Genomic DNA, 27,155 nt, shown 5'->3' on the forward strand with positions numbered 1-27,155 from the left:
AACTGACCCAAGATAATGGCAATGACACTGGAAATCAGGGGGGCAACCTGCTGGATAGGAGGAGTGAAGGTGAGGGAAAGTAGAAGACAACTCCATGACTCACAGCCTTGTTAAGGAGAATACCGATGCCATTAACTAGCACAGGAAACCCAGAAGGAGAATAAAGGTGACCAAGAAACTGATGAGTTCAGCTGTGGGCTGTGTTGAATTTCAGGTGGCTGTGGAATAATCGTAAGGATGTTCATGATAGTTGGAAATATGGTTCGGGAGCTCATGAGAGGAGTTGGGGTTAGAGATGTGGACTTGAGAGGAGGTACACTTAAGGAGTGTGTTGTCAAACATAAACAAACTTGGATTTGAACTCTAGTTAGTGTGAAAGGCTAAGTTCACCAAATCTCCTTTAACTCTTCCGTCAAGAGTTAAAACTTGGGACTTCCCTGGTGGTCCAGTGGGTAAGACTCTGCATTCCCAATGCTGGGGGCCTGGGTTCAATCCCTGGTCGGGGAACTAGATCCCGCATGCATGCAGCAAGTAAGAAGTCTGCATGCCACAACTAAGATCCAGCGCAGCCAAAATAAATAAATAAACACATGTTAAAAAAAAAAAAAAACAGGGGCTTCTCTGGTGGCGCAGTGGTTGTGAGTCCGCCTGCTGAGGCAGGGGACACGGGTTCGTGCCCCGGTCCAGGAAGATCCCACATGCCGTGGAGTGGCTGGGCCCGTGAGCCATGGCCGCTGAGCCTGCGCATCCGGAGCCTGTGCTCCGCAATGGAAGAGGCCACAACAGTGAGAGGCCTGTGTACCGCCAAAAAGAAAGAGGTAAAACTTGGGTTTTAACTCTTGACAGAAGAGTAAAGGAGATTTGGTGAACTTAGCCTTTCACACTAACAAGCTGTGTGGCCTTGGACAAATTATTTATCACCAGAGGCTTAATTTCCTTAATTGTAAAATTGGGAAAATTATACATACTTCAAAGGCTTTGCTTATTGCATACCATCTGGTTGTCATTTGTCACTGTCACTGTTTACCATAACCATCATTTCTGAAACCATTAAGGTAGATGAACTTGGCTAGGAATAGAGAGTAATTAAGTAGAAGAAAAAGAGTTGAGGAATGAATCTTAGGGGACAATTATTAAGGGATATATGGCAGAAGAACAGACTTGAAAGAAGCTCAGGAATAGTCATGGAGGTGGGCAGAAGACCAGGACAGACCATGAAGGACAAGGGGGGAATCATAGAAGATATCAAATCCTTCAAAAAAAAATAGGGGAGGGAAAAAAAATGGAGAACATGGGATTTAGTGATGTGAAGGTTACCCTTGTTTAGTGAACTACTACGTAAGCGGAGTGGAGGCAGTTACGAATGTAACAGGATTCAGAATGGGATTTTCATCCAGATTCCAAAGGGATGTGTATCAGATACCGAAGTGAGCTGTGAGCTGGATCAGCTTCTGGAAATGTCAAAGTAGATGTAAGCAAACAATGACAGGCCTTAGTCTTCTTACCCACTTTCAAAGGTATAAAAGGCTTAAGTTATTAGAGAGAAAGGGAATTTGTGAGATGGATTTCTTTAGAGAGAGCTGTGCTGTGAATACCCTAATTCCAAAAGAGGGGAGCTGCTTCCCTTCACCTCAGCTGGGGCTTCCCTGGGAGGACTGAAGAGCTTGGTCAGCGGCATCTGTGGATGGAGGGAAAGAGCAGACTGGTGTTTGAGTGTCTGGCTTTCCCCCGAGAACTTCTGACAGAAGAGTAAAGGAGATTTGGTTGCAATGAATGGCTTATTGTTGGGGCAAAAGACATACGAGTGTTGCAATGGATCTGAGGGAGTGGGCTGGCATGAAGATAATTGAAATTCTTCCCTAGAGGCTCATCTGAGGCCAACAGGGAGAGCTCTGGAAAACAGGGACTGAGGGAGAAATACCCAAAGCTGGAAGAAACTGAACTGACCACATCAAAGAAGAGTTGAATGTTCCCAGTGAGTGTCCCTGAAGAACCCATGAAAACACCCATAAGAGAAGTTGGCTTCGTACAGCATCTGCTGGCCCCATCACGGCACAGCACAGTCATGTAGGAGCCTCCACCCCTTTCTCATCACGCTGCTCCTCTGCCCCCTTCCCTACTCCAACCCTGGAAGGAGCAATAACAACACGGGGGAGGAGAGTAAAGAGAAAGAAGGTTAGCAACCCCGATTTTTTTCCTTCAGAGAAAGAACTCCCTACATTGGGCCCCAGACAGGTAAGGACAAAGAACTCCAATGTGGAGTGACTACTGTGTGGGACTAGATATTTCCACTTCTGCGTTGAGATGGTGACTTGTAGCTAGGAGAGTCCATAACACTTTTTACTATCTTAGGAGGAAGCAGAAAAGTCTTGAGAGATCTGCCCAAGTGTCATTCAGTGGCAAGAGAAGAACTTTCACCACCATATAAATTTAAAAGATAGTGGAGGACAATTTTGTAAATGAAAGAATGAAAACATGATTCTTGTGTTTTCAGTGTACCATTTACCCAAAGGTGTAAAAAATGAGTCAGGATGAGTTGATGGAGGCTTCAAGGACAGTGATACTTTTTAAGCAGTTTGGCAGAGACAGAAAGAGTACTGTGATTTGATGAGATGATGGACAGCTCTTTTAGGATGGGGGAAATTTAGGCATGGCCATGAGTTGAGGAGAAAGAGACTGAAAAGCCAGGGTAAAACAACAAATCTTCAAGAACAACAGGAAGGAAATGTTGATAAGGCAAAGTCATCAATAAGAGAAAAGACAAAGTCAAGAACACTATCATCCCCATTAGAAAGGAAGACTCTTCTTCCTTTGAAAGATGGGAGAAGGAGAGGAGAAGATGAGTGAAGAGTTAGGGACATTTTGGTCTGGAAGGAAAGGAAAATAAAATAGTTTACTGCGAATGACTTTGAACATCCTGATGGTCTAGAAGGAAAGCTCATCTTCTAAGAATGAAGGCAGTGGGTGGTTTTTATTGCTCTGGAGTGGGTGGTTTTTACTGCTCTGGAGGACAAAATTAAGACCACTGTTGCACAAGCTACAGTGAGATTTATTTGGGCTCAATATAACACAGAACTTATTAAAAATCAGCACTACTGGACTGTGGAACTGGCCTTCTCATAAAGGTGTAAGTTGCCGGAACAGAGGGTTCTAGCTGGAGGTGGATGAACAAGTGTAAGGAGGGAGGGCGAACTCACAGGGCTCCAGGACTCTTAATGTACAGGATTTATTCTCAGTGTTATATTTTGTAGGTTTTCCCACGTGAACAAGTCAGGTATCACTGTTACTGAATACAATAAAGAGAAGTCCATGAGGACTGGAAGAGAAAGTATAAATAAAAGACTGCATATGTTTGTTATACAATGTCTTGCTTACCTAAGGAGAAAATTATCTATTTGTAGCAAAGGAACTAGCTTGTACTTGAGTTAGAGTCTGTCTCCAAAGTATAATATGTCTCTATATGTCTCCAAAGTATCTATATGTCTCCACAGCTTGGCAGTGGGTTAAATTAGAAAACATCACTATGTTCCAGGAGACTTTATATTTATGCATGAGCTAAAATGTAGCCATGGTGGAGGAAGTCTCCAGAACCCCTTTAGTTTTTCCACAGCTAAGAGGCAAATGGGAACTTGCTGACAAGAGTAAAGCACATTAGCCAATGGGCTCTCTGTTTGGAACTCATAAAAAACACACTAGATTTTCTATTTGAAAATGAAATGTCACAGAAACTTGGCAATTATTCAACAACACAGTTATAATTTTTTTTTTAAATAAGAACTTTAAATTCCTAATGTCAACATCTACTGAACCAATAAAGTATTCCAGCATCAGGTGTCAGCATCTCAAAGAAATCTGCCCATAGATTCGATTTAAAGTAGCCACACTGTGCAATTAAAATTCAAATCTATAAAGAACTGTCAGTCTGTTGTGACCCATCAGATATTTCACCGCACTATTTCTCCAAAGAGATAAAATACACAAGAACAACAAGCAACAATTAATATTCTGAGTCAAAGTTCAGCATCTAAGATCCTTTGACATTTTTAGACATAAGCAATATTAAAAGTCATATGAGGGGGCTTCCCTGGTGGCGCAGTGGTTGAGGGTCCGCCTGCCAAGGCAGTGAGAGGCCCGCGTACCGCAAAAGAAAAAGTCATATGAAGGTCCTATTTCACGGAAGTGTTACTGTCTACAATTACTGGTGCCTAGAGCACTGCCTGCCACATGGTAAGTTAGTTTAGCTTACTGAATAAATGAATGGATACATGAAAAAATGAATGAATTTTCTTTTTTTTTTTTTTTTTTTGCGGTACGCGGGCCTCTTACTGTTGTGGCCTCTTCCGTTGCGGAGCACAGGCTCTGGATGCGCAGGCTCAGCGGCCATGGCTCACGGGCCTAGCCGCTCCGCGGCATGTGGGATCTTCCCGGACCGGGGCACGAACCCGTGTCCCCTGCATCGGCAGGCGGACTCTCAACCACTGCGCCACCAGGGAAGCCCAAGAATGAATGAATTTTGTTAGCAGTAGCTCAAAAGCCACTTTGTGAGGAGGTCTCGTCAATCCAGACACTGAGCATCTTCCCGGTGTTCCCAACGACCTTGGGGTTTCTCAGCATCACCAGCCCCAGGACAGAGCAGCCGGGCCATTAAAATTCCTTTGACCCAAATCAATGTGGACCTAAGGCCTGAGACTCCTAAACATTGTCAGTTTCAGAAGTCTGACTGGTTCTAAATGTGGTTTGGTTTAACCTTCCAGAGATTCCCTCCAGAAAAGAGTGGATGTCTTCAAAGGTCTCTTAATTTCCCCTTACCTCCATCACAGGAATAAAAGTTGAGAGTGGGAAAAAGCAACAGAAAATCACTTTTCTTGTTCTAAAGAGCACCAAAAGCAAATCCTGGTGACATCTGCCTCCAGTTAAGCCCAACCAATGCATCGACGTGGCTGAGTCCAGCTGCAGTCCACCAGGAGGTATATTTCAGCTGAGGTGTCACTCACTAACATTATTCACTAAGTAATAAGGAACACAGTTTTGAACGTGCTTTGACATTTATTATCTCATTTGAGGTCCATTACAACCCAGGGGGAAAAAAAAAGGTGTTTTACAGAATAGGAAGCAGGCTTGGAGATGTAGAGACCACACAGCAAGTAGGACACGGAGCTTGGACTAGACCTTTGTCTTCTAATCCAGGGGTCCCCAACCGCCAGGCCATGGACCGGTAGCAGTCCGCGGCCTGCTAGGAACTGGGTCGCACAGCAGGAGGTGAGTGGCGGGCAAGCAATGGAAGCTCCATCTGCCGCTCCCCACTGCTCCCCACCGCTCCCCACCTCTCTTCACTGCTCCCCATCTCTCCCCACCGCTCCCCACCTCTTCCCACCGCTCCCCACCGCTCCCCATGGCTCCCCACTGCTCCCATTACCACCTGAACCATCCCCCCCACCCCCTGTCCGTGGAAAAATTTTCTTCCACGAAACCAGTCCCTGGGGCCAAAAAGGTTGGGGACCGCTGTTCTAACCCTGTCCCAATACTGTTTCTACTACACTAGGTTCTAACCCTATTTTCCTATCACCCAGAGTTGGGGAAAGCAATCAGTGGTGCAGGGCGCTTCTGCTTCATCTCATTCAGGACATGAGCCCTTGGAAAGTGGGCAGGATGAAATATTTCTAGAAACATTTATCAAGTGGATTCTGGGTACCTGACACCATGGGGGTCCATAAGAGAGGAAATATCCCTTCTAGAATCACATACCCCAAAAGAACACTATACTCCAGGTGGGTCTTCCTATTGCAGGAAAAAGCTGGACTGGCATTCCCCAGAGACAGGACCTGGTGTGTGTGTGGACACACACACTCAGTCTCCCCAAAGTCTTAGTGCAGTTTGAAACTTTCATAACTTCAAAAGTATAAACGCTACAAACGTAACAACAAACATCACGTGGAAGCTTAGTTATTCACCTTTCTTCTGTACTTTTATGCTAGACTTACTATACTTCTATACTAATTCTTGTGAAATTTGAGTAACACTTTTAATTTTTGTTTCAGTCAACATTTGCGATCTTCAATCAGAGGGGCTCTATGGTTTAATAATACGTGATATGCCTACAACAATACAGTAAATGAGCCATATCGCATTAAGAAGCCTGCAGTCCACTAAAAGCAATCTTCACATGTGCCCCTGTTGAAATACACGGCTCCTAACCAAGCTTGTAGCACTGGCTTGTTTTTAAATTTAAAAAAAAAAAATCCCCAAAGCTCTACTTCCTGTCTATGCCAATTCACCTTTATCTTCCTAGATACAACCCATCCTGTTAAAATTCTGTGGATCCTCACCTGTCTTCTACCATATTAGTTCCCCTCCCAGATGATTTCACCCACACACCATCAACCTTCTCAAATGGGCATCTCTAACGATGCTAAACTATACAGAATCCAAGGAAGAACCTTGGGGTGTGACTCTCAGCCGACGAACAGCCCCTCCCTTCAGGGACCTTCTGGGGCCAATTCTAACAGAGATCTCTCCCAGCATATTCCACCTATAAATCAGTATTGACACTTTCTGGACGAGGCCGTTCAAGCAATTAAAAACACAACCACCTCTATCCTTCAGACCGTACATTTTCATCTTAGTCAAAGGGATTTCAAGAGGGGCTCTGTCAAGTCCATTGCTGAAATTCTCAGCCCATCCCTCTGGTCCCCCTGGTGAGTGATCCTACCTATGAAAGGTAAGGGGAGAGGCAGCCTTATCACAGCTCTGTTGTTTATGTATTCTAATTATGATAAAGCTATAACTGTGCAAATCGAAAGACAGGACAAAACAAACAAGGGAAGATGAGTTTACCTGTAACTCAAGTTCAAATAAAATCTGGACAACTCCAAACAATACTTGTCTCCCCCCAAAAAAGATATGTCAGAGACCTAACCCTGGTACCTGTGAATGTGACCTTATTCGAAATAGAATCTCTGCAGATGTAATCGTGTTAAGGTGAGGTCATACTGGATTAGGGTGAACCCTAATCCAATAACTGGTGTCCTGATAAGAAGAGGGACATTTGGACACACAGAGAAGCCCAAGTGAGGATGGAGGCAGAGGCGGGAGTGATGCTACAACAAGCCAGGGATACCAAGGATTAATGGCAACCATCCACAACTAGGAAGAGCACAGAAGGATTCTTCCCTAGAACCTTGGGGAGGAGCACAGCCCTTCCAATACTTTGATCTTGAACTTTTGGCCTCCAGAACTGTTAGAGAATCAATTTTTGTTGTTTTAAGCCACTGTGGTTCTTTGTTACAGCAGCCCTAGAAAGCAAATACAACACCTAAGCAAAAATATGTTAAGTTTGAAGTCATGCTTATTAACACTGGAATCAAGGACACTTGGGAATTGGTAAACAGAGAGGATGAACAGAAAGGACAAATACCATATGATATCACTTATATGTGGAATCTAAAATATGACACAAATGAACTGATCTACGAAACGGAAACAGACTCACAGACATAGAGAACAGACTTGTGGTTGCCAAGGGGAAGGAGGGGGCGGGGGAGGGATGGAGTGGGAGTATGGGATCAGCAGATGCAAGCTAGTATATAGAGAACGGATAAACACCAAGGTCCTACTGCATAGCACAGGGAACTATATTTAATATCCTGTGATAAACCATAATGAAAAAGAATATAAAAAAGAATGTATACACACACACACACATATATATATAACTGAATCACTTTGCTGTACAGCAGAAATTAATACAACATTGTAAATCAACTATACTTCAATAAAAAAATTAAATTAAAATTGACAAAAAAGGACGGGTGAGGTTTAGATACCTGAGCAGGTGTCAGGCCTGGCAGGGGTGAAGTAAGTTGGTGAGGAAACTGGTCAGGTGAGTTTGAGGGTGTTGGATTTGAGGCTGGGGGGTGAACAGAAGGTGGCAGCCTGTGACAGGCTCCTCACCAAGGAGGTACTTATCCCTCCCAGGTAAGAGGTAGGCATTTCTCAACAAAATCCGCTCACTTTTTAATGGCAGCAAATCATAAATTCATCATTTTATCATCAATATACAAGCAAAACCATGTGAAGCTTCCTGTCTCCAATCTGGCATTTCCCTTGACTATGTTTCATCATTTCTAAATTAGACCACAAGCCACACAGGGGAAGGATCTGTTGGCCTGTCTTGTCTCTACATATAGTGCTGCATCCACCATGGTAGAAGGCGCTAAGAATCCAGTGATTGATGACGATATTGCTAAAATGGTTACATTCGGAGCTGGAAGAAGGAAGGCATTTTTTTCTTTCCATGTGAAAACAGGGGAGGAAGGAGGCTCCCTTGCAGTTTCTCATATGGATCTGGCTCTACTGTAGCCCCATGAAATAAATGTCTGTCATGGCAGAACGCCTCACTGCAAAGACCTTAAGAGCCATCTCCAGAAGCTTTCCCAGCAGTAATTAGGGGGATGTATTATTGCTAATCCTGAACACACTGGGAGCTGGGTTAATTTTGAGAGACAAAATAAAAGTGCTGCCCTGTGGCAAAGGACCACTTCTTGGCGCCATTAAATCAAGCACAGCCCTGCGCCAGTCTTAATTCAGTAGACTCCTGGGCCCCCTGCTGACGCTCCTTTTAGGAAGCTACTATGGAAGAGGCCAAATGAAGCCTCAACGTGCAAATACCATTTAGCAAGCACAAATAAGCTGGGCTAAATCATGCTCAGAGCACGTAAGAAAAGATTCAAATGTTAATACATTAGCACCAGAACATGCCATACAAGCAACAGGGAAATTGCAGTTGTCAACGTGTGAATTTAGTCTCAGGGTAGGTTCATCCAAGGAAGTAAAAAGCTCCATTTAGACTTCTTTCTACCCCCTCCCCCAATCCACGTGTTTCTCTGAGGATGGGGGAGGACACTGTTACTCAGCAAATATATTTCACACCAAGAAATGCTTAGGGTATATTCATCTCAGGAAAGGATGTGAAGTTCTCACTTTCTCACTAAAATAGTTTGAAGTGGTCCTTCAAATGGCCAAGCCATATGTGACGGTCAATATCCCTTGATGCGTGCACACGTGTGCATGTGTGTGTATATATATATGCATTCCTATTAATAAGAAAGGTTTCTAAAGGGAGAGTACAGGGATTTTTCTGTTGTACTTTTCAGAAAGCCTGCCTGCCCACCATCGCAGATGAACACGAGTAGGCTGCAGCGTTCTGAGTTGAGAGCACACTGTCAGGAGGGAAAGCCCAGCACAAGGCCACACCAAGCAAGGCAGGGTCGGGGAGAAGCCCCAAGTCTACCTGGGGGCTGGGTAGAGATGGAGGGCTAGGGAACCCCAGGCCAACTCTGCTGATTTGAAACTGAGCTGTATTCCTGTTCGAGTCTGACAGGCTGCTTTCCGTATCAAAGCAACAAATGAAACTCTCATTTCAGAACGCATCTGGTCTCTCAGACCATTCTACCAGAAACAGCTATTTTCTTTAAATCGAAAGTCAAGGCAGTTTATTTTTCTCAAAACTGTGCTGCCGGCTCTTCTGCCTGACTCCTAACATTCAGTTGTTTTGCACAATGGCAAAGCTGCCTCATCCTGAAGAAGGCCCTCCCAGAGGACATTATATGTGTGACAGGTGTACATAAATCTGTGCCCCCAAGGACAGTCTATCAGAGATGAAGATGGAAGGTATTTAGAGGGAAAGAGACACCAAACCACTCTTCCAGTTAAGCCCTTTCAACCAAAATGACTTAAATCTCTTCAAGGGATATATCTATATAAACTTTTATTGGGCATTTAAAGTTTTTATGGTAAAGGGACAATCTCTCTTATTCTCATCCCTCCCTATATACCCTAAGTCACATTAAAATGACGAAATAATTGTAGTGTGTTTAAATACATGTAACTCTACGTGATACGTAGATACTCTACGTGAATGTACATCAGCTGTATTGGAGCTCCAGTATTTCCCAGCCACTCACTCAAAAACTCACTGATTTACGTGCATTCATCTAAGCAAGAAATTCACTATCACGTCAAAAAGTATTTCCAACTAGCAACAGTTTGAATTGTCCATAAATATGTACTATGTCCCTAATTAAACCAGAAGTAATGTGATCAAGGAAAGGTCTCTGTTCAGGGCAATAATCTTCCCTGTGATGCTGTTAAGATTCTGAGATGATTTATGGTATCAGAAAACATCATCCTTGAAGTTACAACCTTTCACATTCATATGCTGAGATGCACCTTTTCCTCTTTATCAACTGTTCCTCCTCTAACAAACGTAAAAAGAAAATCACATTCCATTTTCAATGGAAGGGAGCTTCCCTCCTCTCTTTTGATCCTTCATAGATTCTAATGACATACAAGCTCTGAAGCATTTAAAGGAAAAGGACACGAAACCATCTTTCTCAGTTAGGACCTAAAGGATAAAGGAGGCCGTGTGAAAGCCGAGTCTAGACACATACTCAACAATTTTATGTTACACGTCTCTCAACTACGCACTTTGACAAAAATATATAATTAAACATGTAGAAATCGGCACCATGATTTTTCTATAGAACATCAATTTAGTTATGAAATGGTTATAAATTAGCCACTGGTAACTTACCCTTTAAATGATTTAACCTTCCCAATGATCATTTCATCTGTTTTCTATATTAAAAAAAAAATCAAAGAAATTCAAGATATGGAAAAGCCATGTTGGTTGAGGATCTGAAACTGATTTGGTAGCTTTTGAGTTGACATAATCTTGGCCTGGTGCAGCTCATTTTGGAAAGCTGCCTCAAATTTCCCCTGGTTTTGAACTTTTTTTTTTTTTTTTCCTTACCACTTTCATCTAGCAAGAAATCATCCTGGTAACGGAACTTCTCCGGTCCACATGCAATAAAAATGTCATCGTCACCAAAGAAGTCCTGAAGGCACATCACCTACAAGAGAAAAGCATGGCACTCAGCAAGGGGTCAGCAGAACAGCAATTACAACAGTGCATCCCTGCAAGTGGACATCTGCATAAAGCCACTTCCCATCTAATGGAATCAACAGGGCAGCTTCTCCAGAGGAATTTCAAAAGAAGGTTGCAAGCATCTGTTACTAGTAAGAAACTTGTTCCGTTTCAGTGGTGCAGGAAGACGGGATAAGGAAAACAGAACCGGTAACTGTCACATTTATTACTTGATATATCAATAGGATATGAGGTAAGAACCCTTTATTTTCATAACAGAGAGGATGCAGCAACATATGGAAAAAGGGGCGCTCCTTCACGCTTCCGAACGTAACAGTCCCTGATAGCAATAAAAGTCAGCATCTGATTTTAGCAACAAATACATTTTCTAGTAACTGATGCCATAGTTGCCATACACATGATGATCATTGGGGTAACAAACAGAGAAGAATAGTTATATCCTAACAAGAATATAACAGTCTCCTTGAGACCCATTCTACCTCCAGCTAAAACAAAAATGGTACCCTTCATACAAGGAATAATAGAATACAGTAATAATAAATACATAAATAATAGAAAAAGTCATTTCTGAGATTTAGATACGGAGGGACTGTATGCCCTGAACTCAAGCTGAGCTAAACTTTAACACTCCTGTGGGCTCCCCAGCTTGTAGTCACCCAAAGGGAAAGTTTTTTAACAACTTTTTGATATTTATTCAATTTCTTCTCCAATACGAACTTTGAGAGCTAAATGCCGCTTTCCAAGTAAATGTGGTCCAGATGAATAATTTCAAGCTTATTGCTCTCTGTCTGTGGATACGTGGACGTGCGGTGTAATACTTTTTTTGTTCACAGTATGTATAATGCCAGCAGAAGGCGCCGGAAACACTGCTGATTTCTATCTATTTTCAATTTTCTTTGACTGCTTGGAGCAGATTGTAAAGCGGTCAACTGAAGGCACCGTTCAGAGCTGCATGAAATAGACTTTCTTATTTATCTATTGCACTTTCCCTCGGATATTTAAGGACCAGAGACAAGCTTCCCTGTGTCTGATATGTGAGATATTTTGGGTCTGTGTTTCCTACGAGCCCCTCCCTTATCTGTTGGTAGCTTCATCCACAGAGCACCTGTGGGGTTCTGTTCCTTGTCAGTTCCTGGAGCATGACCCTGACAAGTCAAAGATGCTGTAGGACTTCCAGAAATAAGTTGGGAGAACACTTTAGAGCCCCAAACGCAATGCTGTGCAGGCTTTACATAGTTTTTCTTAAATAATCTCTCCTTTCCAAATAATCGCTTGGTTGAGGTTTTAAGAATGATATTTCTCTAACAGTTTGATGGTAAGCATTAAGTATGAGTGAGGGACATTCATGGTTGTCAGTACTTATTCTGTCTGCAAAAGCTTTGAAAACACAGGTGACTTAAGGGGGACCTTGAAATCATCGAGGAAGACGGACCCAAGGTCTTAAGACTCGTGTCAGAAGCTCTGTCTACTTGGGTTAAAAACAGGCTCTTTGAATTCAGAACCCACTCTCCGTTTCACTCCTCTCTGTCAGATTCCAACCACGACCTTGTTCATTTTTACCTTTATGACGCAGCACTCCTCACCCCAGCTTTCTTTATCAGCATGGGTATCATCCCAACCAACCCTACATAGGCCGTTGTCATTTTACGTGCAGAAGTCCATACTGTGCCGACTGTATGTCCATTAGCATACAGCACACATGCATACAAAAATGAGTAAGAATGGGAAACCGTGTCTTTTTCAGGCAAAGTGTGAATTAACCCTAAAAAGGCAGTATTTCCTAAAGTGAGAATGATTAATAGCATTTGTGCCCCAAATGGTCCCATAGCCAAAGAGATTTGGGGAATATTTAACCAGTAGAAACAGGTTTCTTTATTTCTGGTCTTCTCAAAACCCTTAGTGTGCTAATGTACACTGCAACTCCAAAGAGGAGATGATAGAAGAATATAGTGTTTCCCAGACTCATGTGATTCTGGAACTCTTCTCACCCGCATTGGTATGGACTCCTGTCTGACAGGGTCCCTTTGGTACCGTGCTGACGGCCATAAGTGAAAAGAACACACAAAGGAAATAAGAGTTACTTACCCTACTCCTGAGCTACCATATTTCTCTAGCTGATAAATATTTATTGGCTAATTTTTAAATCATTCAAACATTTATGCCGGGCCTACTCTGTGCCAGGCTTTGCGCCAAACTTTATGATGACAAAGCTCTGATGGATGAAAAGTACTGTTTTCCAAAAGAAACTGTCCTTTCTTTCCTCACAGTCCCATCATTTGCATTTTAGAGCATGAGATGGCCAACGAGAAGACATTCACCTACTGGTGCCTATTTTATGCCACTGCTAAGCAGACAAATAACTATCAAAACTATAGTGTGTTATGAACAGGTTGCCAGCCAACTCCCATCCACCATAATCCCATGACCAGCCTCCCAGAAGACTCAGAGAACGGAACAGACAATGATGCAGCCTGGACAGTTTAGGTATAATTCTGTTGGCAAGTGGGAACTGAAAGAGGATGAACTTTTGATGTTGTTTCCAACTCCAGGACTCCAAGAACGTAAAAGGAACGCAGTGATGATTAAGGAAAACTAACTGTCATCGCTCAGCACAAAAAAAGGGAAAAGTCCTTTCAATGCCAAGCAACATGTATTCATTTACGTCTCAATTTTCAGTGACTAAAATCAAGAATTTGTTCAACTGTCAGAAACTGTGATGTTTTCTGTGCTTTCTGCTCTGGCACCATTTAGCCATTTCCCTGCTCACAACCTCCCACCAGAGAAGGTGGGTACGGTCAGTAGATCAAATTCAAATTTATAAAACTGCTCCCTGTTAGAAGCCTTGGTAAAACAGTTGATAGCAGAGGCTTAAACACAAGGTTACAATAAATATGGATTCAGGATAATCTATGCCCTTCAATTATCCGTGCTCTCACTCTTTATCACTGATATTGAGGTAGCTGTAAATGTATTCCATCTAACAATAAAGCATAACAGAGTAAGATTTATAACCCTTTTCTCTAGGCCAATATACTTTGAGAACTTTCCTTTAGGCATTACTGTACATTCTGATATCAAAAGATTAGAAAAGATAGACAAATGTAAAACCAATGTTGTGCGTAATGATCTGATTTTATATATTTACACATTGTTATTCCTTTTTAAGTTTGAGGTTCTCAAAAGTCAGAGTGGTAACCAGCTTTGAGAAATAAGTTCCACTTATGGATTAAAAAAAACATGCTCCTTGCTACAACAAGGTAGTGAGAGTTGACCTATTCTTTCATGAACTCTCTGGTTGGTAGGTATCAGATGTTGGAATCATCCATCAATATTAGATCCAGGGAAGATGCAAAGGCAGAGATAAGAAGTTTGAGAAAAGAAAGTCCAACCTGTTCCTGTTTAACCATCATTCTCTTGCCCCCAGAAGAGTCGGTATTGTCAGCATACACCCGCCTCCACTGTCTCCATGGCCACAGATGCTGCCTCTGTACCGTCTCCCAAGCCCAGGCCTTTCCTGCCCCTCCTCTTCACCCCCATCACCACATCAGTCCAGAGCTTAGCCTCTCACCTGTGGACCTTAGCATTTCCCTCTCATGGTTTTTCTCACTCCCATCTCCTTTCTCTCCCACCGGTCCTATTTAATTCTCCTAAGCTCCTTCTCCTCAGAAAACTTTCACCATCTCCCTCCATGGCTCAGAAAAGCATCAATGGTTTATCATCGAATTAAAGTTCATCTTTGAGCTTGGCGTTCCAGACTCCTCAAAATCTGGTTCCAACCTATCTTTCAAGTCTATGGTAGGTTTACCCATGGCATGGTGCCTGATACTCAATAAGCATTGGATGGGTGGATGGGTGGGTGGGTGGATGGGTGGGTGGGTGGATGGATGGATGGATGGGTGGGTGGGTCATGGGTGGGTGGATGGGTGGGTGGGTGGATGGGTGGGTGGGTGGATGGGTGGATGGGTGGGTGGATGGGTGGATGGGTGGGTGGGTGGATGGGTGGGTGGGTGGGTGGGTGGGTGGATGGGTGGGTGGGTGGATGGGTGGGTGGATGGGTGGATGGGTGGGTGGATGGGTGGATGGGTGGGTGGATGGGTGGATGGGTGGATGGGTGGATGGGTGGGTGGGTGGGTGGGTGGGTGGATGGGTGGGTGGGTGGGTGGGTGGGTGGATGGGTGGGTGGATGGAGAGATAAACCTAAGTACTATGCTCCAACCTGAAACATGTTCCAGTTGATCTGCTTTACTGATTCTCCTTGGAAAAGCGCTTTTTCTTTCCTATGCGTGTGTGGCTTTGGTATGATATTTTTTTTTCCCATTAGGTATCCCCTCCTATTAACTCTTTACCTATTCAAATCCCTCCTATGAGTCAAAGCTCAGTTGAAGATCCAAGCCTTACCTTCTCTATCCACTCCAATCCAAAGTGCCTCGCCCCTGCTCTGAACACCTAATCTTCACTCAATAAATGTTCATTGGGCACCTATTATTTGCCAGCCACCCTGCTAGGCCTTGAGAATACGACTGCCCTCATCCTTCCCCTATTCATTTCCAGCACATATGTGCACAGACGGACACTCCTAACACACTGTGGTGAATTAGTAATTCAGCAGAGAGTAACCTGCAATAACTTCCAGTGGTTTGTCATGGGTCTGGAGGCAGGCGGCTGGGGTGCAGCTCGTGCTCTGCCATTACCACTGACTTGAGCAAATCAGGAAACCCTGCTTCTAAAGATCCTAAACCTTGGGCAGAGGCAGTGCCTCCCTGAGTGCGATTCTGTGTCACAATGGGAACATCTGCTCTGGCACCATTTCCCAAGAGCACAGCCCTGTCGTCAAACCCCGGGTTCTGCATTAACCCAGCTCTGCCCCGTAGATGCTATTCTCTCTGTGCCTCCGTTTATCATATTGGTGGTTTTAAGAATTCGACTGTGAATCTGAAGGGAATAAATCCTCAATAAATTTTAGCTATTTTTATTAGCCCAAATATAGTTTTCCTTCCAAATAAGTATAAATCAAATGTATACCTAATATAAACAAATAAAACGTTAAAAAAAAAAACTTAGTACGTAACTCCTGGGCACAACAAACAGCCTTCTTCTCTAAGTAGATTTGGGTCAAATGTAGCACATGGGTGCCCCTTCTCACTTTGAGAACAGGGGTTCTACTGGTATAATTATCTTGGTGCAAAGCACACTTTGAATTAGTATCAGGGAATTGGTGCAAAGCTGGTAGAAGTTGCTAACAAGAAGTTGGGTTCATGCCTCTGATTTCCACCAAGTTTCCACTGATGAAGAACCTAGGGGTAAGACAGGAATAAAGACACAGACCTACTAGAGAATGGACTTGAGGATGTGGGGATCAGGAAGGGTGAGCTGTGACAAAGCAAGAGAGAGGCATGGACATATATACACTACCAAACATAGGGTGGATAGCTAGTGGGAAGCAGCCACATAGCACAGGGAGATCAGCTCAGTGCTATGTGACCGCCTGGAGGGGTGGGATAGGGAGGGTGGGAGGGAGGGAGACGCAAGAGGGAAGAGATATGGGAACATATGTATATGTATAACTGATTCACTTTGTTATAAAGCAGAAACTAACACACCACTGTAAAGCAATGATACTCCAATAAAGACGTAAAAAAAAAAAGTTTCCACTGAAATGATGCTGTGACAGTCACCTGCAAATATGTTTACCTGCTTCCACACGTATATATAGTTCTATGAACCATTATCTTAATCAGGGCCTATCGGGGTCTGTCACCAACTTTTAGTTTTGTGGGAACTGGAGATCTGTATTCCTCTGCGAAAAGTGTCCTTTGTTGAAATGTCCCTACACTAGAAACGAAATTACAGATGTACTGCATACAATTCATAAAGGAGGTAGTTTATGGCACACAAGGCTTAATATTCCATCAATTAATTTGCAGTTCTTACCTAACACTTTGGTTACTATGTGAACATCTAATCCCAAATATAAACACCACTGTATCTGGAAAAACACGGACGATTATAATTGCCAGATGTGCTGGAAAAAGCCTTTGAATGAGGATCAGGATACACAGGTTCTGAGCACAGATTTGCCATAGTCATTGTATACACTTGGACCGGTTACTTAAATTCTCTTACTTATCAGTTTCTGTAATGGTTCTGTTTTACCACGGTAATTATGTGATGAAGATATAAAGAAAAGATGAAAATTCTCTTCTGGGTGTGATATAGCAACAAGAATATTTCTATATATATTACTATACTTAACCTTCAATATACATGATTACATTTAAGCCCCTCTGCTATGAAGGAGACACACTAGTAAACAATAGTTAGATGCTACTATTTTCCCTATTTTAAGATTTAAAAAAACGTAGCCAGATTAAACAGAAGATCAATAGGAATTTGAAACCAGGTCAGTTAGAATTCAGATGCAGGCTCTTAACTACCAAGTTTCAGGAAAACAAGTCTATTCAAATTCATAGAAACATGTACCCTTCCAATTTTGTATTATAAATTTCAGTTGATAAAACCATTTAGTTATCCCATATATTGTACATTAATAGCTTATAATAAAAAGTATTAAAGCAAGTATGAATTATTTCTTTGACTCAAGGAAAACATTATTCAGTTTTCTGACATTCTTTATGTGAAATCTGAATTCATCTCTTTCCCATTAACTTGTCTTTATGCACTCCCGTCCCAGGGGACCAAGCTGCTTACATGGGGGGGGAAAAATCACAGCAGACAAATATGGACTTCCTCTGCTCTGAGCTTCCGGTTTGAGTTGCTCTACAAGGGCAGAGATTCAAACAAAGGCAATAAAAGCATCTGCTATTTACACGTTTCCAAAGCAGGACTGTGGAATCCATTCCCCCTTACTGGAATGAGATCTCCATGGTGACGCTGACATCAGGGAACAGGGCGAGATTCTCAGCAGCGCCTGTATGATGAGATTTTCTTTACAAGAGTGACCTCTACCAACGAAATTAGGGATATCTCTGCAGCCATGGCCTCATATGTTTGAAGCCACACCAGCCACTGTGTCTTTATCAGATGTCTCCTGGTATGTTAGAGACGCTAAAAATATTTCAGTCACCTATTTAATGTATTTTAAGTGAAATTACAAACCACCACAAAAAACAAAAGCCAAGAAATTCAGTCCATTTATTGGAATCATTGAGTATCCCTATCCTTTCTGTTTCAATTTTCTTTTTTTAAAAAAGGATATAATACTAATTATAATAATTTCTCATTCTTCTTGATACCAGTTAAAGAGGGTAGCTTTAAAGGTTCTGTTGTCCACATTTTGATGAGATAATCTTTACCAAAAAGGAATACTTAGACTTTTGAAAAAAAGTCCAGTCACCTGTGTATCTAAGGCACCAGAATCAACAATCTCCTTTCTACACAACTCGTAATATGACCATTATAATTAGCTCTCAGTTAAAACTTGACACACATAGGCCCCCTCCTCCTGTCAAAACTTAATTTTGAGAAGATTTCTCTTCCAATTTCATTCCATACTTCGCTTCATTTCTTAACTCTTAGCATTGAGCATTGTTATGACACATGATATTATAAGTCAACCATTGTGAATTTTCCTGTTCTATAATCATGTAATTCCATACATTTCTAGTTCTAAAATATGTCTACAATTAGCTTATAGCCAAATATTAGGAATACGTTATATTATTGTCACAAAAATACATTCTCCATTGTTCGTTTATCACTTTTTCATTTCTTTGATGACAAACTTATACAAATGGTAGTTTATTTTACAATTGCTCTTCTAGCTATAAATTCTAGTGGGAAGCTGCTGCATAGCACAGGGAGGTCAGCTTGGTGCTTTGTGACCACCTAGAGGGGTGGGATAGGGAGGGTGGGAGGGAGCCTCAAGAGGGAGGGGATATGGGGATATATGTATACATATAGCTGATTCACTTTGTTATACAGCAGAAACGAATACAACATTGTAAAGCAAGTATGCTCCAGTAAAGATGAAAAACAAAGAAATTTCTAATAAGGAAAAATATTTTCAAGAAACTACGGTTCTTCCTCAGAAAAAGATATAACCAGTAAGAAAAGCAATACATTATTCTAATAATAGTAAAATAATAGTAACAGAGAGAAGAAAAGAAAGCTCCTCAAACTGCTTTTTACAAGTTTGAAGCTCTAGGATCTTTTTTTGCAAAAGTGGATAATATTGTTGAAATTCAGAATTGGCTCGGAGCTAACACTGGAATAACATGCTGATGCTTAAAAGAAATGGAAAAAAGAAATGTTCTCTTTTGAAATGCAAGCAATTTAATTTGCTGGGTCAACCAGAAAAAAACAATTCCAATAATTATGGAATGGAAAGTACATCTACTCCTTAAGTGTGTTCTCAGCCACTGGCTCACGTGGACATCACCTAGGGAAGACCGCCATGGAGCATCCTCTCTGATGGAGCAATGCGCTCTTCATACAGGGTCACCATCCTTCATGGGACAGCAACCTCTTCTAAATGATGGTTCTTTCATTACTTATCCTATTTTTTAAATACTAACATCCTCTTCTTCTTCTCTTTTTTTTTAGGAGTAAAGTGACCCTCTAGTACCAAATACTGACAGGGGGCATTGGCTCTGCCACCTAATAGGTATGTGACCTTGGGCAGCTATTAAACGTCCTCAGCCTCAGTTTCTGCATCTGTAAAATGGGGCTTATTGTGCAGAGTTCCTTGAGAATTCAATGAATGAAGGTAGTTAAAGCCCTCAGTAACTACTGGCCCACAGGGAAGGCACAGGGGGACGGGCAGCTGCTACTATTAGTGCTGGCACTGGTCAGGCATGGTAGGTCTCTGGGCCAGGCATCATGATGAGGAATCTGGGGCTACCATTTGAGAATGGAATACTAAAACCTTTGAACATCTGGGAAAGAGGAGTGTGGAGAACAGAGCTGACCTCAGAGGCCTCCAAGTCTGCCCTCTTGACAAGTTAATGTAACCTCAATCCCACTGCTGTGTTTGCTTTCTCCTGAGACTTCCCTCCTGTTGGCTACCACATCCTTAAAATAGCTTATTCTAAGGGCTTCCCTGGTGGCACAGTGGTTAAGAATCCGCCTACCAATGCAGGGGACAGGGGCTGGAGCCCTAGTCTGGGAAGATCCCACATGCCGTGGAGCAACTAAGCCTGTGCGCCACAACTACTGAGCCTGCGAGCCACAACTACTGAGCCTGCGCTCTACAGCCCTCGAGCCACAACTACTGAGCCCGCATGCCACAACTACTGAAGCCTGCGCGCCTAGAGCCCATGCTCCGCAACAAGAGGAGCCACCGCAATGAGAAGCTCACGCACCACAATGAAGAGTAGCCCCTGCTCGCCACAACTAGAGAAAGTCCGCGCACAGCAACGAAGACCCAACACAGCCATAAATAAATAAATAAATAAAATCTATTAAAAAGAAGTAGCTTAATCTACCTGCCACTCTTCACTTAAGGAGTTAAACCATAGTGCAAGAACGTGGAAACTGTCACACAGTCATCTCTTTAAAGAGGGCACAAATAATCTCTGATCTGAGCTCAGAAGCAAATGCATACCACTTACCTCAAGATGGATGCTACGGTCTGAATGTGTCCACCCAAATCTATATGCTGAAATCCTAGCCCCCAGTGTGATGGTATTGGAAAGTAGGGCCTCTGGGAGGTGATTAGGTCGTGGGATTAGGGTCCTTATAAAAGAAGCCTGAGGGGGTTCCTTTGCCCCTTCTGCCAGGTGAGTTTACAGCAAAAAGACAGCCATCTAGGAAGCAGGCTCTTACCAGACACTCAATCTTGGATTTCTCAGCCTCTAGGACTGTGAGAAATAAATTTCTGTTGTTTATGACCCACCCAGACTACAGTACTATTTTGTTTTTTATTTATTTGGCTGTGTTGGGTCTTCGTTGCTGCGCGTGGGCTTTCTCTAGTTGCGGCGAGCGGGGGCTACTCTTGGTTGTGGTGGCTTCTCTCGTCATGGAGCACGGGCTCTAGGTGCGCAGGCTTGAATAGCTGTGTCTCACGGACTCTACAGTGCACGGGCTTAGTTGCTCTGCGGCATGTGGGATCTTCCCGGACCAGGGCTCGAACCCATGTCCCCTGCATTGGCAGGCGGATTCTTAACCACTGCCGCCACCAGGGAAGTCCTACAGTATTGTGTTACAGCAGACCTAACGGACTAAGGCAAGCGACGTTCAAGCTGAGGGCTGCCACGCGCCCAAGAACAGGGTTATTTAACAAGCCTGATTCAAGTCATTCTTTTCAGGGCTAGAAAAAGAGTTAAACTTACATGCTGTTGCTGAGAGGATCTTCTAAAAGATCCATGTAAATAGGTAGTGGAGATTGTGACTCAGTTTCTAATTAGGCAGAAACATTATACTACGATCACTGGAAAAAGAAGACATAAACTAATTATGAGACACATGAAGCCAACGAATACAGAGCTTTTCAGAGCAGATGAGGAAAAACAATCCCCAAGGGGAAAAGGTGGCACCGAGAGTTAATACTGAGCTGTCTGCTTAACATGTGAACAGAGGTGCTGGGCATAATGGCAGCTTCAAACAAGTCCGAGAAATACTTCAAGCTCTCACTGCCAATGCCGAGAGGTGCTCTGGCTGCCCTCGGTGAACGTCGCCACACAGGTCCAGCCTGGGCTTGGCAGAGAAAACAGATGAGGGAGGCGGACCAGGCAAACTTCAGTGGTGACTGCAGCAAAAAGGATAACAAATGCCATGTCTAAAGCCAGCAGCACCAAGCGCTGTGTCACCCTGCAGTACTTTATGACTTCACATTTAAATAAGAATTGTTGTCAAATTTCATATCCCCCAACTTTAAAATATATATATATATATATATCTCTGCAATACCACATAAACAAATCCATACAAAAGGTTCTTCTGGGCTGCATTCAGTCCACGCAACTTTTGATCTAGAAACAACCATATAAAGCTCCTTGAAAATAATTACACCTTCCAAAAAGATTTACGGAAGTGTGTGCTTTCATGCGTGTTTATTCCATTTGCTTGTGTTTGTGGCAGAGCAGGGTCACCGTTTGTCAATGTCAAGAGGAAGGACAAAAAAGTGATGCTCTGAGATGCTTCCACTAAGTGTTCGTAAGCCTGGGAACCCTGAACAGGATAGGTGTGGGGCAAATTAAACTTAGGACACCGAAAAGCTGGCTTAAGGTGCTCTGCGACGGGGTTCCTGGAGTGCAGGTGAATTAGGAAGCGTGGATCACAAAGGTTGGGCTTCAAACCCAGAGGGCCAAACACAGCCCACAAAACCTGTGCAAGGCAGCACTCTCAGATACGGTTTCTCTGATCAGGAGTTAAAGATGTACTTAAAGCATTTAGCTCTCTTGCAATTTTACTGACTCTTATCTCTATGTGCACATGACCAGTGAATCAGTGCATGACTTATTTCCCCCTTGATGTTTCAGGAGCCCAAGACCAGTGCAAAGGCCTATGATGTGCCAGGCCCCAAAGAGAGACTTAACATTACGTTGATTCCTCACAAGTACCCTTTGGTAAAACCTGATTTTTTAAAAAAGGTTCACAAGAAAATCACAATCCAAAGAATTGGTATCTATTTGAGGGATAAAAGTATAAAGACAAACACTCTACTTTTTATATTCTTGTGCACTGGCTTGTCACTTGAGGTTACAGGCAAAAAATGATATTCCCAAACCCATGGAAGCATGCTTCTTCCAGGAAAATTTGTAAATTGCTTGACATTAAAGTATGGAGTTGGTTGTTTTCAATCTTTCTATTTCTAATCTACTTGTCTGACTTTACAGCTTGACATTAAAAGGGATTTTTTTTAATAAAGCAGAAGCTAACACACCACTGTAAAGCAATTATACTCCAGTAAAGATGTTAAAAAAAGGGATTTTTTTTTATACGATTCAAATTAGTCTTCTCAAGTAAATGATGTTTTTCAAATGATGACATTCCCATAAATCTGAGATCTCCAAAATGACTGTTACCACCATCACCACTGCCCCATGACCATCAACACCATGGCCACCATCACCGCTGGTACCACCATCATCACCATCAACAGCTCCACAATGGGAGTGCTCCTAAAACATTGGATTTTTTAAATGAACTGAGGATACAGCCTTTTGTCTCCTGTATGTTATGTGTAACATATTGGTCAGTGTTCTGGCTGGTGGATGCTTAACCACTTCTAGTTGAGCATAATGATTCCAGTAGTATTCAGTCCAAATGCAACCGAAAATTACATTCTAAAATTATTATATGAAAAAATTACTTTTATTGTACCCCAACTCAAACGTTTGCAGCTAAGACAAACATTTATATAGCATCAAAAATATTATTGGAGAAAAAAATACTTATTCTTCCAAAAATGTATTTGAGAATAGGTTTTTTAAATTGCTAATGAAAACATTCTCTAGAATTGTTTGGAGTTGTTTGAATGATAATACTGTTTTGCATAATTGTATTGAGATCTAAGCAAAACTGACAAAAGGCTGAAAGACATGGCAATAGTAAGATAAAAAATTTTATGACGTCTAAAATGAAGGATTGGTTTCAAAACATCGTTTGTTTGTTTGTTTTTGCAGTACGCAGGCCTCTCACTGTTGTGGCCCCTCCCGTTGAGGAGCACAGGCTCCGGACGCGCAGGCTCAGCGGCCATGGCTCACGGGCCTAGCCGCTCCGCAGCATGTGGGCGGGATCTTCCCGGATCGGGGCACGAACCCGTGTCCCCTGCATCGGCAGGCGGACTCTCAACCACTGCGCCACTAGGGAAGCCCCAAAACATTGTTTTTATAAATAAAGGCTGATATGGGTATACAACGATGAACATATACTTGCAGATGTTCCTTATTCAATGGTCTTTAAAAAAATTATATATGGTGACCAAAACACTCTAGGCCAATATTTCTTCTTTGTCTTCATCCTATAGTATATATATTAGAGTTTCTATAATCCTTTTTATCTACATACAGAGTTCGGTAAATAACATGGGGCTGGCTGCCACTTCCCCACAATGCATGAGCTGTAGGTGCAAAGCATCACGACTTCAAATGCTTACAGAGGCCTGGAGGGTAACACAAACAGTGAAGTGGGCCAAGCATCATAAAACCCAGCGCAAATGGGGTGGAAAATGGCAGTTAACACAGGCAGACAACAGGAAATTGGTGGGGCTGTTATAAACCGAAACCCTCCTCTCACCTAAAAGGGTCACCTCCCTCAACACCTGTCCTGCAGGACGGTTAGCCCAGTGTTGCTAGATTCATTGATTTCCTGAGAGAAAGTGAAATCAGGTTTTTATTTGAAAGTCCCCGATTCTTAAAAGTTGGCAATGCATTTTTTTTTAATAAAAAAACACTGTGCATTCCAAATAAAACACACCGGTATCCTGAATTCAACCCATGGGCAGGCAGTTTCCAATCTCTGGGGGAGAATTCCATACTAAGTGATCATTAGCCATGGTTCATGTGCATAAGGCCAGTCCCCGTGGCTGTACCTAAGGTCCAAGGGAGGCCCCCAGGCATCCTGATACACTCCAACTCTAGCAATCTCCAAAGACAGTCAAGGTAGCCTGCAGTCCAGACCCACCAGTTCTGGAAATGGGAGCCCATGAACAATCAATACAGTTGATGCTGTATGTGTCTGTGTGTGTGGGCGTGAGCGTCCTCGCGTGCTTACTCTGGTACGCTGGGAAAAGGGTGGATTTCTCAACTGAGATTATTTTTTGAGTCCTTCTTCTCTTGCCCATCCCTGACCATGACTCTCTTTTCTCCCTTCCTGGGAGAAAAGAGGGGAGAAGCAGATGATATGGAGAATCTATAACAGGAAATTTCAGACCAAATATTACCAGCTCAGTAGAGATGGAACAAAATTAAACCCCTTCGATAAAGGCCAGAAGCACATTCTGCCTCTTTTTCCTGCCCCTCAAGTCATCCCCTGGTTATAAGGGCTAATCATGGTTTGAAAGGCTGCCAGTTTCACCTTCCAAGGGAAAGGTCTCTCTTAAAAATAAAAATCAATCATACACAGTATTTTTTTTGGTCACATCTGCTCTGCCCAAATGTGAAAATCACCAGGGCCATTAAAAACTATTACAAATGTTAGCTCTAGTTGGAAGGAAACAGTGTAAATAAAACTCAGCCATCTGGGGAAATAGATTTGGGGCCTAAGACATCAAAGTGAGAGGATAAAAATCAAAGCTTTTCATAAATCATTTCTAATGGTTGATTTTTATTTATTAGGTATTTCACTAGTGAGAAGTAAGTTGACATGATTCTTCTTTCTTTCAGAAACTAGTCTTACGGTATCGATGGCCTTCTGTCGTGATTAGCTCTGAACGTCCCTAATGGCACATAAAGGGTCAGTGCATTTATCTAGGGAACATCTAGCAAGGACTGGGAGATACTCTCAATGTTTGGATGAGGACACGTTTATGTTTCCACATGTTTATGGTCTAATTTTCATTTCATGAAACACCAATACAGGACAACATATAAGAGTAGCTTTGGATGGCTGTCGTAGCTTTGAAAAGCTTCGAAGAGCGGCTCTGGAGTCTGAGGACACCTGATTTAAAACTCAATTCCATTCATTACTAGCTGGGTGACCTGGGCTGATTACTCAACATTTAGAAATCTCCTTTTCTTCATAGAGAGAATGAAAATACTATTGCATCCACCTCCCAAGATGGTAGAAAGAATTTGATAAGATAATGTACGGACATGTGTCAGGCACAGAACAAGTGTTTAGCAGAAGGCAAGTAATTGTATGCAGCCCTGGTAAAGCATAAACTTCTAAGGTTACTCTCAGAAAAGCCAACAATCATGGCATAGAAGGCAAAATAAATCAGCAGTTTCCAGCTTCTCTTTCCCTTGTACTGTTTTCATACTGAAAATTATTCCATCTAATGGCTGTCAGGCTTTAGGCAACTGTAAGCCATTAGAACTGCAATCAACACTAACCAAAGTACATGAAAATAACATTTACTTTCCGTCTGTATATTATCCAGTTTTCTTTCCCATGTGAAGAATACAGTGCAGTAACTATATAAGCTATCTCCTTACAGCCCCTGAAAATCACATTCTTTTGAAATACCTGACAAGTAGACGAGTGAACATTCTCCCCATGCTGAAACATTTGTCCATGCCAATCATAACTTCCTTGATGTTAAAAGAAATGAAATGGAAGCATGAACTGCCACAACGAGCAGCCAATTAAAGCTTTAAAACCATAGAAAAGGCATAACCATTCACCGTAAATCTCAACACTGAGGTTCTCTCCTTGTCTGTCACTTAGACAACCTCAAGTTTCAATATTCAGTCTCTGCCTCTAACATTCAGTCTCATCAGATATCAGGTTAGAACTACCAGAAACAACAGCCATGCTTATAAAGTGTATTTAAATGAAACCATTATGATAATTCAATTTCTAAAGTAATTGAGCCACAAACTTCTTTGTGCAGTATTTGTAGTGTTATACTGCCCTTCAGTGTTCAAACACATGAACGGTTAATCAAATTTTTTAAACTCGAGAAGTGTCTTTGTATAAACATTTACAGTGACCAAAATAGTTATTTTTTTGCAGTCTCTCGGTGAAGGGTGTGACTATGGCTTCAACTTTGCCCCACAAAATTCATACACTGAAATACTAATTCCCAGAGTATGACCTTGTTTGGAAACAGGGTGACTGCAGATGCAGTTAGTTAAGATGAGGTCATGTTAGAGTAGAAGGGGCCCCTAATCCAGTACGATGGTTGGCCTTATAAGAAGGGGAAATGTGGACACAGACACACAGGAAGGACGGCATGTGAAGATGAAGGGAAAGATCAGGGTGATGCTTCTATAAGATAAGGAAGGCCAAAGATTGCCAGCAAACCACCAGAAGCTTAGGAGAGAGACAAGGGACAGATTCTCCTTCACAGACCCCGGAAAGAACCAACCCTGCTGACACCTTCAACTGAGACTTCTGGCCTCCAGAACTGTGAAGCAACACACTTCTGCTGTTTACACACCCCAGTCATGATACTTTGTTACTGCAGCTCTGGCAAACCAGTACAGGTGTGTATCTTTCATGCATACAAAAATGGAGAATAACATACAAATACTCCACAAAACACCTGTAATCTCACTTTAAAAGTAGAAGGAGGAAGGCTTGAAACATACCAGATTACTGTTAAACTTAAACCTGGAGGGTTTTTTTTTCGTAGCATCAGCTGTTA

At 42.4% G+C, this 27,155-nt stretch overlaps 1 protein-coding gene across 5 annotated transcripts in view; it reads right to left on the reverse strand.

Annotated features, from left to right (window-relative positions):
• The window catches only part of DCLK1 (doublecortin like kinase 1), a 326,889-nt gene that overhangs the window by 148,125 nt on the left and 151,609 nt on the right, over nucleotides 1–27,155 (reverse strand). For all 5 annotated transcript variants that reach the window (XM_060288223.1, XM_060288221.1, XM_060288222.1 and 2 more), the window contains exon 4: nucleotides 10,811–10,910. In XM_060288223.1, the coding sequence (XP_060144206.1) occupies nucleotides 10,811–10,910 (100 nt within the window). The remainder of the gene's footprint in view (nucleotides 1–10,810; nucleotides 10,911–27,155) is intronic.

This window comes from Globicephala melas, chromosome 18 (genome assembly GCF_963455315.2).
Source record: "Globicephala melas chromosome 18, mGloMel1.2, whole genome shotgun sequence".
Taxonomy (NCBI): domain Eukaryota; kingdom Metazoa; phylum Chordata; class Mammalia; order Artiodactyla; family Delphinidae; genus Globicephala; species Globicephala melas.